At 41.3% G+C, this 13189-nt stretch overlaps 1 protein-coding gene across 1 annotated transcript in view; it reads left to right on the top strand.

The window, feature by feature from the left end:
* Positions 1 to 548: 548 nt before the first annotated feature.
* Positions 549 to 13189, top strand: part of clcn5b (chloride channel, voltage-sensitive 5b) — a 31572-nt gene continuing 18931 nt past the window's right edge. Inside the window, exons 1-4 of the mRNA XM_066680657.1 lie at positions 549 to 567; positions 2853 to 2976; positions 12356 to 12504; positions 13015 to 13114. Of these exons, the coding sequence (XP_066536754.1) occupies positions 2853 to 2976; positions 12356 to 12504; positions 13015 to 13114 (373 nt within the window). The 5' untranslated portion in view covers positions 549 to 567. The remainder of the gene's footprint in view (positions 568 to 2852; positions 2977 to 12355; positions 12505 to 13014; positions 13115 to 13189) is intronic.

Here is a 13189-nt window from a genome sequence, read left to right as displayed (position 1 = left end):
TTCAACACGGTTTCTGAACTGTTAGTGCTTTACTTAAGGAAATGTACATCTGTTTGTTTAATTACAAACAGGGAATCATTTTCGTTATAGATGTACACATATATATGTTTTTAATTTAACAAACCTCGTAAAGCTAAATCTGATATAACGTATTTGTGTGTGTGGTTGTAACGAAGCATACTGTGTATGGTGAAAAGCAGGATACCGTGGTGTTTGTCATAATTCGATTCGGTGTTGTGAATCGGTTCGTCTGATTCATTGAAAAGAACAGACTCAGAAGGCTGACTCGGTACAGATTTGTGTGTCAGTAGCCAGTAGACATCAGCCAGCTGTGAGGAGCTGCGCAGTGTCCGGTCTGTCAGAAGTGTTTGTGTTTGTGGAGTCTACGTCTGAATGGACTATGAAAAACGACTGAGCAGGTCTTGAGATGTTTTACTTGAGGCTCGATGACGCGCAAACCGGGAAGACTTTAAAATCCAAGTCACAAGACCGCACACTGTCCGACTCTGAATGCTGGGGTGCTGCTGAACCTGTGATTTATTTTTCTGTTACATTATCTCATTAAAGGTATGTATTAGCAAGTAGCACGGCTTTCCTCCTGAAACCGAGCGTTTGTTTGTAGTGTACAGTAGTCTATTACACTTCCTAATCTCCGGCTGTAACGTATCTAACGTTCGTGAGTTCTTTCCTCTCAGAATCAGATACAGATATAAACTCACGTATTGGCTCTGAATCCTCTTGTAATCACGTAAAACATGTAAAGACAAACATTCTAAAGTTTATCTTATGACGAGTTAGAAGTTGGCTTCTTGTTTTCTAGTTTCCATTTTATACTTCCACCTTAAATGGTCGGCTATAGTCTCTGCAGCACTTAAGGTGGAACGGGAAATTTGAACAAGATGCTCGCGAATAAAGGTCAATGTCAGCTTCTTGAATTCCTTCTATAGTCTTTCCCCGTGTTTTTAGAGTTTCCTTAAAATAATTGGGTGACATTTTGTGTTAAATTTTCTGTATCTTAACAGTTTTTGAGTTACAGTGCATTTAGGACCTGTGTTCCTCTCTCATGACTTGATTCTCTCAGTCCTACAGAACATACAGGACCACAGTATTGTCTCCTGCTCTGCATACTTTTTTAACCCCTTTCACCCTGTCCCTCAGTGGTCAGGACCATCACAGAGCAGGTATTATTTTGGTGGACCGTTCTCAGTGCTGCAGCATGACATTTTTTAAGGTCAGTGGGTCACACACACACAGCAGTTCTTCTGGAGTGTGGTGTGTTCTCCCTGTGTCTGCGTGGGTTTTCTCCGGGTGACTGTCTGTGAGGAGTGTGGTGTGTTCTCTGTGTCCGCGTGGGTTTCCTCCGGGTGACTGTCTGTGAGGAGTGTGGTGTGTTCTCCCTGTGTCTGCGTGGGGTTTCCTCCGGGTGACTGTCTGTGAGGAGTGTGGTGTGTTCTCCCTGTGTCTGCGTGGGGTTTCCTCCGGGTGACTGTCTGTGAGGAGTGTGGTGTGTTCTCTCTGTGTCCGCGTGGGTTTCCTCCGGGTGACTGTCTGTGAGGAGTGTGGTGTGTTCTCTCTGTGTCTGTGTTGGTTTCCTCCGGGTGACTGTCTGTGAGGAGTGTGGTGTGTTCTCCCTGTGTCTGCGTGGGGTTTCCTCCGGGTGACTGTCTGTGAGGAGTGTGGTGTGTTCTCTCTGTGTCCGCGTGGGTTTCCTCCGGGTGACTGTCTGTGAGGAGTGTGGTGTGTTCTCTCTGTGTCTGTGTTGGTTTCCTCCGGGTGACTGTCTGTGAGGAGTGTGGTGTGTTCTCTCTGTGTCTGTGTTGGTTTCCTCCGGGTGACTGTCTGTGAGGAGTGTGGTGTGTTCTCCCTGTGTCTGCGTGGGGTTTCCTCCGGGTGACTGTCTGTGAGGAGTGTGGTGTGTACTCCCTGTGTCTGCGTGGGTTTCCTCCGGGTGACTGTCTGTGAGGAGTGTGGTGTGTTCTCTCTGTGTCCGCGTGGGTTTCCTCCGGGTGACTGTCTGTGAGGAGTGTGGTGTGTACTCCCTGTGTCTGCGTGGGTTTCCTTCCGGGTGACTGTCTGTGAGGAGTGTGGTGTGTCACCGCGACCCTGAACTGGATAAGGGTTACAGATAATGAATGAATGAATGTAAGATACAGGCACAGTGCTTAAAAACTTAAGCAGCACTGCTGTGTCAGATCCACCCCTACCAATACAATACACACTAACTCTCACCAACGTGTCAGTATTACTGCAGCACTGAAAATCATCCACCTCCCAATCTACCTGCTCTGTGGTGGTCCCTAGAGGATCCTGACTATTAATGAACAGTCCATGGAGCTGATTAAATGCACATTAAGTGCAGTAACCATGACAGCCAGACTGAAACACTTCATATAACTTCAGAATGCACAACCAAATGTACCGTAGCATTTCCCTCAAAACACAACCTTATATCTCCAACATAGCAACCTTTACAGGAAGAGATAAAAACCTTAATTTTGGGCACAAGTGAGCTCATCTTAAATCAATATATATTCTCTATATATTTTCTCTATTATAATTGAGATATCCTCATTTTTTTCAAATGTGTTTAGAAACAGAATTGCGTAAGTTGCTTGTTTGTGGTGAAAATGTTGGTCTGTCCACAGAGCGTGATGGAGATTATTGTGAAACCTTGATCATGATGTTTAACACCACTTGTTTATACACTTACCCAAATCTTGCTTGGTTGTTTACTTGGTTTACTAGTTTAACTAGTGAGCTAACCTTCTTTTTCCGCTATTGCTGTAATCAAACAAGGCTTGTGATTGCTGCTAAGATTTGTTTGATTTCTCTTGATGGCCCCCATAAAACAGATGGAGAACGGCGGCTTTTGTAAGGACAATTCCAACAGCTCTGATGATGAGTTAGTGGATCTGAGCGGTGCGGTGCCAGATCTTGCTCAGGATGTGCCTTTCCTTGACCAGGACCTCAATGCAGGTAAGACCCCAGACACAGTACTGATCTTGATCTCATGTCTCTGATGAATACTGGAGATTATATAGTTTTGTCCTGGTGAAAAAGGGCTTAAAGGGAATGTCTACAATTGTGGGGAAATGCATTTCACATCTTTTAATGTGGAACAGTGTTTGATGGAAAATAATGACTATTGTTTATGTGGCTGAAGGTTAACTTGTTTAACTGTTTTGTTGGGACACATTTCCACCGTAAGTGATCCGAAACTGCAAAAATTAGCACCTATGTAGTAGGCATAGAGCAATATACTCATTTCAGTTCATGTATTTAATGTTTGGAGTTCTCTCCATTGTCTTAAAAAACTCACGAGGCCTCTGCCAAGAGCAGAGGCAGAAAAAACCTAGCTGTCCGGGACAGAAACAATTAGTATTTTACTCATTTACAAACACTGGGGCTTTGTAGACACATTAGACTGGTTTCGAACGTACAAACAGACTGGAGAGCTGGCAAAAGGTGAGGAAAGGTGGGCGACACCGTGGTTTAGTGGTGAGCACGTTCGCCTCTTAGCGCTGGGATCTTGGGTTCAAGTCCCATCTGGGTGGAGTTTCCGTGTTCTCTCTGTGTCTGCGTGGGTTTCCTCCCACAGTCCAAAAACATGGAGGGTAGGTGAATTGGCTTCTCTAATAACTGTCCTGGTGTGTGAGTGAATGTGGAATCCTGGGTGAAGCCCTAGTGCCCGATGTGTGTGGACGGTCGTTCCTTGTCGTTCCTGGTCGTTCCTGGCCGAGAGTATGCTGTATGCGTTTGGCTGCCGCTTCTCGCCAATGTGTGTGTGTGGATTGAGTGTTCTGAGAAGTGTGGATTGTAAAGCGTCCTTGGGTGTCTAGAAAGTGTGTGTGTGTGTAAACAGTCAGTAAGTTACATGTTTCATCTGGTGCTGCCTCTGATGTTGGGTTATGACATGGGGGATGGGGAGCAGAATAATTATCAAAGAATCTGTTGGAGAAGATTGAGTGGAATTATCAAATTAAGTGGAAAATGAGGGTTTCTGTTGAAACCAAGCCAAGGTCAGGTAGACCAGCAACAATTTCAATTACAGCTGCCAGGAACATTTTTCGGGATGCAAAGAAAATGAACAAAGAACGTGGGCTGACTTACAGGACTCTGGAAAAAAAATGGTTTGGCTGTTTCAAGATGCACAGTAAGGAGGCACTTGAAGAAATACAGGTTGCATGGTCGAGTCACCAGAAGAAAGCCCTTACTACACCAAAGCCACTAAACAGCCCACTTGCAACATGCCAGACAGCACAAGATTTCTGGAACATATTTGAAGTGATGAGACCTTTTGGACTGACATTTGGAGGAGTCAACATCCCATCCCTACTGTAAAACACAGAGGTGGGTTGCTGAGGTTTTGGGGATGTGTGAGTGACGCAGGCACAGGGAACTTGGTCAAAATTGATGGCAGGATGAATGCAGCGTTTATCAGAACATACTGGAGGAACATGCTCTCATCAGCCAGGAAGCTGCGCATGGGACACACTTGGATGTTCCCAACATGACGACGATCCAAATAGGGAAGGTTCTGAAGCGCCCATCTCAGTCTTGTGACTTCAATATCATTGAGACACTTGGGGGAGATCTCAGACATGCAGTTCATGCAAGAAAGCCCAAGAGTTTACAGGAACTGGAGGCATTTTGCCAAGAAGAATGGGCAGCTTTGAAGTATGTAAACTTTTTATGAGGGTCATTTGGGTAGTTTCTGCTGTCATTATGATTTTAAAAAGGCAAAAACTATTGTTTGATGATAATAAACGGCTGGACCCAACCACTAACCATGAATAAAAGAAATGCTGTTGTATTTTCGTTATTATTTTCTGAAGAAATATCCAAAGATCACAGATTCTCCCAGCGTATGAGACTTATGAGCGCAACTTTATAATATCTATATATCTGCAAGCTTAAATTAATATAGATTATATTTTTAACTTTCAAATATGGACTTTAATTAGGTCATTGTTCCAGAAAATCACAATTTTAGCACTGGGAACAAGCTAGAGATAGGAAAGTGTAGGCTACATTTTGGTGCTTTTGGTTGAGTTTGGATTTGCCCAAGTCAATAAACATAAATAAAATAGCACAGCAAGGTAATTGCCGTTCATGTATTATTGCTGTAAATCTATGATACTTATATAAGCATTACCAAGCTATCTGTAGTATGTCCTGCTCAAACAGTACCTTCACTCTCCCCTGTGCTGCTTCTCAGATACTGGTGACGCTTTGATGATGTCAGACACATTCCACTAGAGGAAGTCTTCTGTTAGTTGTGTTAAGCGGTCCCTGAGCTGAGGTTTACTTCAGTTCTCACTTCTGTTTTTTTTTCCCTGACACTCACAAACACTTTTTGAGGTTTTAATACTTTCTTCTCTTAAAAGTCACTGCAGTATTTTACTAGAGAAACATATTGTCTGTAGCTGCAGATATAAAAATGTGAGGTGTTTGGTTACTTTCAGTTTCTTGTTGACAGCTTTGCATGTTATATGCATACGTGAGCACACACATCTTTGTTCATGTGTGTGTGTTTCAGTGGAACGTACATGGGTACACTGGATGAATATGTGCCAAAAGCATTATTTGGACTTAGTCATTAATAGATTGTTTTCCAACTTTTAAAAATCTGCAGAGAAATTGCTTTCCATTCCAGTACCAGTACTGAAACATTGAGCATTTTGTGCCTTAAACCTTACTAGGATATAAATTGAGCAATTTATATTAGGTTATGGGTGGGCAGGTAGGTGTCGCAGTCACACAGGTCCAGGGACCTGGAGGTTGTGGGTTCGATTCTCGCTCCGGGTGACTGTCTGTGAGGAGTGTGGTGTGTTCTCCCTGTGTCTGCGTGGGTTTCCTCTGGGTGCTCCGGTTTCCTCCCACAGTCCAAAAACCATACGTTGGTAGGTGGATTGGCTACTCAAAAGTATCCGTAGGTGTGAGTGTGTGTTGCCCTGTGAAGGACTGGCGCCCCCTCCAGGGTGTGTTCCCGCCTTGCGCCCAATGATTCCAGGTAGGCTCTGGACCCACCGCCACCCTGAACTGGATAAGGGTTACAGATAATGAATGAATGAACATTAGATTATATATAAATCTACATGCAAAATTTCACTGGGAACATCAACAAATTGTGCAATTTAAACTTCTGCTTAACATTCTAACATTATGTATTTGTCTGGTTTGGCAATAATAGTGACTGCTCGACTGAGGGGGAAAAAGTTACAGTGATATGGGTTGGCAGTAAGACACTATCAGAATTGTGACCAAATAAATCAATGCACTTTTCTGAGTGGGCTGCAGATATCCGTGTTCTTGCGGCGTAAACAACGGCACGTCATGAGAAAATTGAATCAGAGACATTGTAAAACACAAAAAAACAAAAGATTAATCAGTGTTTAGTACACAATTAGCTTAAACATTCCCAGTAACAAGCAGTTAATTTGTTTTAAATACAAACCTTTTGTTGTACTTTTTTAATGTCATACTCCTTGTGGATTATTCAGTGTATTTTATAAATGCACCGTTTTATTATACTAAATAAACCACAAAAGTAGTGTATTACAGCAGTCACAGTTGTAAGAAATGCTACGTACCATGAACACCTTAAGTGTGAAGGCAGAAAAACCTTCATTCTGTTTCAGAAGAAAGTGCCTCAATTCACCAATTACCCTTATGTCAGCGATCATGAAATCTCAGTGGAGGTGGAGCAGCTGCAACAACAACAGAGAGGTCTGTAGTGGAATTATTGACGTCTCGATTGTTTTAAAGATATTGAAGCGCTGAGAGTTGATTGACCAAGCAATATTGCGACTTTGCTGACGTGCAGAACATTTGAGGCAGTATCAAACAAAGCTAAATTTCATTAGACTTATAAAATATCTGTTAATGAGAGAACTGGGGAAACTCCATCAGATCACTTTACTGAGTAATTTATATCCTCTCTGCTTTGCCTGGCTCAGTTCCAAGCCTCCATGTTTGGAGCCAGACGGTGTCAAAGGCCACGAGAACTCGCAAGACACTGAGCTATTTCCCATGCCTCCAAACTCTGTGTGTGTGCTCGTACTTCCAGGAACCAGGGAGCATGTTAGAATTGTGCAAGAAAATGGGCCTGGAGGAAATCAAATGATTCTTTTCTGAGCAGTTGTTTTATAAATTTTTACTTCTTTTACTCGGGGAAAACAGTAAAGAGCCTACTGCGTGAAGAATGTCCCTTCTGTATCATATACATTACCTTTATAAGATAAAAAAATTGAGGTACTCTCAATAATTAGGTAAATATTATTTTATAGTTCTATCATTTAACTATTGGAATATCAAGTGATTTGGATGTAAAATTCAGAGAGGAATAAGATGTTAAATCAACATGAGAGAGAGATAGAGAGGGGGGGACAGAGACAGAGGGGGAGAGAGAGGGGGGGAGGGAGAGAGAGAGAGAGAGAGAGAGACAGACAGACAGACAGACAGACAGAGAGGGATGGAGGGAGGGAAGGAGAGAGACAGAGAGGGGGAGAGAGACAGAGAGAGGGGAAGAGAGTGAGAGAGAGATTTGCACTGTAGAATAGAATAATCCTTAATTGGTGGGTGTTTACTCTTAAACATCTTCGCTTGTGGCTTTACTAAGCATCTATTCTTATATCATTCTGATATCAAAAAACATTAACTGGTTCGATGGTTTGAACTGGGCCGGTTCGATCCGCAGAGCTGGCAGTTCATGACTGAAGTGCCCTTGAGCACGCCACCAAACCTAAACTAGGGCTGCCCACTGTTCCGTTTCACTGCACGGATTCTGTGTGCAATATTCTGTGTGCAGTGGCCAATAAAATGATTCTAATTCTAATCTACTCTCTATTGCCAAAGGTATTCACTCACCCATCCAAATAATTGAATTCAGGTGTTCCAATCACTTCCATTTGTGAAAAAATCTCTCAGGAGCTCAGTGAATTCCAGCCTTGTACAAGGATAGGATGCCACCTGTCGAGGTCGGGGTGGGGGCGGGGGCGGTTCACGAATCAAGTGCAAATTCAAATCAATAATTTAAAACATTGCTTACAAGCATAGGCTGCACATGCTCTGACCTCGTGTGTATTTTATAGTTCTAAAACTCAGAGACGACACACAGCTCGCCTTAAACACTATATTTCAGAACGTGTGCTTGTCACTGGACAACGGAAGCCTTGATAAGAAACTGAACTAATTGTATGAAACAAATTGTGGGAGTGGGGTGAAGATGGCTGCCCTCACAGTAAAGCACGACGGGAAACTGTACTGGGAACAACAGCAACTCAGCCAGGATGTGGCAGGCTATATAAAATGATAGAGCGGGCAGCAGATGTGTTTTTTCTTCTGCAGTCAACTTTCTTCAGAGTCAGTTGCTATAGACCTCCAAACTTCATGTGGCCTTCAGATTCGCTCAAGAACAGTGTGTAAAGAGCTTCATAGAGTGGGTTTCCATGGCCAGGCAGCTGCATTCAAGCCTTACATCACTGAGCGCAATGCAAAGCATCGGAGGCAATGACGAAAAGCATGCCAGCAGTGGACACTTGTTCTCTGGAGTGATGAATCATGCTTCTCCGTCTAGCTTTCCGATGGGAGAGTCTGAGTTTGGCGAATGCCAGGAGAATTGACAGAGAGAGAGAGAGAGAGAGAGAGAGAGAGAGAGAGAGAGAGAGAGAGAGAGAGAGAGAGAGAGAGAGAGAGAGAGAGAGAGAGAGAGAGAGAGAGAGAGAGAGAGAGAGAGATATGAAGTTTGGAGGTCTATAGCATCTGACTCTGCAGAAAGTTGACTGCAGAAGAAAAAACCCATCTGCTGCCCGCTCCATCATTTTATATAGCCTTATATAGCTCTCTCTCTCACTGGAACTAGGAAGCCACGCCCAACTCCTGAAAAACAACCCCACACCATAATAATCTAGATAAAGCTAGACGGAGAAGCATGATTCATCACTCCAGAGAACAAGTGTCCACTGCTGGCATGCTTTTCGTCATTGCCTCCGATGCTTTGCATTGCGCTCAGTGATGTAAGGCTTCCTGAAAGGAACCCTTAACGCTTCAGCATACCAAGAGATTTTGGACAATTTAACTCTCTCAACTTTGTGGGGACAGTTTGTGGATGTCCCCGTCGTGTTCCAAAATGATTGTGCACCAGTGCACAAAGCAAGGTTCATAAAGACATGGATGAGCGAGTTTGGTGTGGAAGAACTCGACTGACCTGACCTCAACCTTGGGATGTATTTGAGCAGAGAATGCGGTCCTGACCTTCACTTCCAACATCAGTGTCTGACCTCACAAATGTGTCAGAAATTCCCATAAACACACTTCTAAACCTTCCTATAGGGTTTGAAGCTGTTATAGCTCACATTTTTTTGGTCCATTGTTCATGAGATTTTCACACAGTGTAAAGAACAGCTGCTGTGTTCATTATGTAGTAAACCAAAACTTGATGGAAATGTTTCTCTTTGGAGAGCGATGTTAAGTACCTTACTCTGTTCTGGTTTCCATTGATGATTATAATGGAGATTTTAAGCTTCTCTTTTCTTTGTCTTTGTCTTTTACTGCTGTGGTGGAGTTTTTTTGTCCCATGTTCTGTTCCTGATATTTTATCCTTTTTTCAGTTTGTCAGACATAACTGTAGCCTCTTGACTTTTTTGTACAATCAGTGATTTATTGTCTAAAACAGAGTCATTGTAAACATTCTCAATATGAGGTATTTTCTGACTTGAATAATGTTGGAATTTTCCATAACGCATGCTGTTGTAGTTGCCATGCATTTGGGGCTTGATCTTTGTCTCATGTATTGATGCTGATCTTGTGCCTTGTACAAACACAGTCCCTTTTCTTGAATATTGGCAATGATACAAGACAACAGCTGATATCTACATACCACAATAAAATTGTTTGTCATGAGCTGAAATTTAACAGTGATTTTATCTGAAATTTCCATGGCAGTTAACAATAACAAATTTCCTCTCTGTAGTAGCTTTCTGTTCATATATTTTCTCACTATTTATTGCTTTCACCGTTATTGTGCATTATGTACTGACAAAAGGCCTCTATGACAATTGTGTAGGTACAAAAGCTTATAATTTCTCATAGTATTTCACTCATCATGATACATATGATCTATAAAATGTAAGTATTATGACATCATTTTGAGTAATTTAAATTATGTTCCATAATTATTTGATGAGGATGGTAAAAGGTGATGCTGGAAATGTTGGCAATTGGCTCAGTTTATAAATTAACTGAAAGAACTATAAAACAAAAGCAAAGTAAACCGAAAACAGCTTGAAACAAACCAGAAGTTTGATAATTATTAGCACCCCTGCATTAAATATTTGTGTAACAAACTGCACTTGCCAGTTAAACAAACTAAATAAACTAAACAACCTACACTTGCCAATTAAACAAACTAAATAAACTAGACAAACTACACTTGCCAATTAAACAAACTAAATAAACTAGACAAACTACACTTGCCAATTAATCAAACTAAATTAACTAAACAAACTACACTTGCCAATTAAACAAACTAAATAAACTAAACTAAACAAACTACACTTGCCAATTAAACATACTAAATAAACTAAACTAAACAAACTACACTTGCCAATTAAACAAACTAAATAAACGAAACTAAACAAACTACACTTGCCAATTAAACAAACTAAATAAACTAAACTAAACAAACTACACTTGCTAATTAAACAAACGAAACTAAACAAACTACACTTGCCAATTAAACAAACTATATAAACTAAACAAATTACACTTGCCAATTAAATAAACTAAACTAAACAAACTACACTTGCTAATTAAACAAACGAAACTAAACAAACTACACTTGCTAATTAAACAAACGAAACTAAACAAACTACACTTGCCAATTAAACAAACTAAATAAACTAAACAAACTACACTTGCCAATTAAACAAACTAAATAAACTAAACAAACTACACTTGCTAATTAAACAAACGAAACTAAACAAACTACACTTGCCAATTAAACAAACTATATAAACTAAACAAATTACACTTGCCAATTAAATAAACTAAACTAAACAAACTACACTTGCCAATTAAACAAACGAAACTAAACAAACTACACTTGCCAATTAAACAAACTAAATAAATTAAACAAACTGCACTTGCCAATTAAACAAACTACACTTGCCAATTCAACAAACTAAACTAAACAAACTAAAAGTTGTTCTGTAACAAACTACACTTTCCAACTAAACAATTCTCCCTTTATGATGCTAAATCAGACTGAAGAATGCAGAGTAAGGCATCAGAGATCTGCAAGAGTCATGTGTCAACTCCTCTTTAGCTCACTCCACAGGTTTTAATAACGTTCAGGTCAGCTATTTAATTTTTTTTTTTTTTTTCATTGAGTTGGATAGAGGTTTTTTTATCAGTGATGGACAGGTTTGTTGTTTTTAGGCAGATAATGTTTCAAAATCTCCTGTTACTTAATGAAGCACCTGAGGCATTGTTTCAAACTTATTTGTTTCTGAAAAGCTTTATTTTTCTCCCATCTGGCCAGAGAACAAATTCCAGTTAAAGAACTGACCTGTAATAATGACAGTTCATCCATCCATTATCTGTAACCCTTATCCAATTCAGGGTCACAGTGGGTCCAGAGCCTACCTGGAATGCGCAAGGTGGGAATACACCCTGGAGGGGGCTCCAGTCCTTCACAGGGCAACACACACACGCAGACACAGGGAGAACACACCACACTCCTCACAGACAGTCACCCGGAGGAAACCCACGCAGACACAGGGAGAACACACCACACTCCTCACAGACAGTCACCCGGAGGAAACCCACGCAGACACAGGGAGAACACACCACACTCCTCACAGACAGTCACCCGGAGGAAACCCACGCAGACACAGGGAGAACACACCACACTCCTCACAGACCGTCACCCGGAGGAAACCCACGCAGACACAGGGAGAACACACCACACTCCTCACAGACAGTCACCCGGAGGAAACCCACGCAGACACAGGGAGAACACACCACACTCCTCACAGACAGTCACCCGGAGGAAACCCGCGCAGACACAGGGAGAACACACCACACTCCTCACAGACAGTCACGCAGAGCAGGACTCGAACCCACAACAGCCCATGAAAGTTCATTATGTTATGAAACAGCCATATTATTAAACTAACACCTGTTGGCCTGGATATATCAGAGATTTTGTAGTAAACCTTTCTTTAAAAAAGCTCTAGCACCTTGTTCTTATTAATGAAAGAAAAGGCATTTCAAATTCTTTAACAGAAATATGGTGTCTTTTTATTTTATTTTTTTTATTTACAAATGTATTTATGTATTTTTAATCTTAAAGGCTACAGTAATGTGGGCCGGGGCCAGATTAGTGGTTTTGGCTTGATGGATTTGCTGGATGAAAGAGTGCCAGGGCTGGGGACCTATGAAGATTTTAACACCATTGACTGGGTGAGGGAGAAGTCAAAGGACCGCGATCGCCACAGAGAGGTGAGTCAGCATACTTTAGAAAATGTAATATTACCTGTAAATTAAAATTTACAAAAAAGGAAAAGACAAGTTACATTTTTTATTCCTTCAAATATACAATTCCTCTTTAAAAGATGCAAAGCTTCTGAACATAAATAAACCAGAGAGAACAGTGTTTTCCCACAATGGCAGCCTTTTAATAGTGGTAATATTAGTTTTGATGAGCTCTGAAATGACAACAAATAGGTAAAATTAGCTTAGTGTAAATCACAAACACCATTTCAGATATTTACATGGGGTGGGTATTGCCACTGTCGCACAGCTCCAGGGTCCCTCTATTTGTCCATCTTGGGTCACTGTGTAGTGTGTCCTCCCCATTGACTATAAAAGTGTATAAATATTGGCTATAAAAGAACCCCAGGTTTCAATTTATTGCAAACTGATGAAGAAAATTTACCTGCTCATTTGTGTACAATCATTTTCAAAAGCTGTTTAGATGAACTCAGCCAATGTTCTCTCTGTGTGTCTTAGATAAACCGAAAGAAGAAACAGTCTATTGATGCACTTCTCTTCAGTTTGAGTGATGCTTTCTCTGGGTGGCTTCTCATGCTCCTCATTGGATTAATGTCAGGTCAGTGGCCCCTGTACAAACACAGACAACATCTATCGACTTCCTGTTTACTTTCTTGTACGCTGTTACAAACGT

This window comes from Hoplias malabaricus, chromosome 9, assembly GCF_029633855.1.
Source record: "Hoplias malabaricus isolate fHopMal1 chromosome 9, fHopMal1.hap1, whole genome shotgun sequence".
In the NCBI taxonomy this organism is placed as follows: Eukaryota; Metazoa; Chordata; class Actinopteri; order Characiformes; family Erythrinidae; genus Hoplias; species Hoplias malabaricus.
The sequence above is the reverse complement of the archived record's forward strand: the minus strand, read 5'-3'. Positions and strand labels throughout refer to the sequence as shown.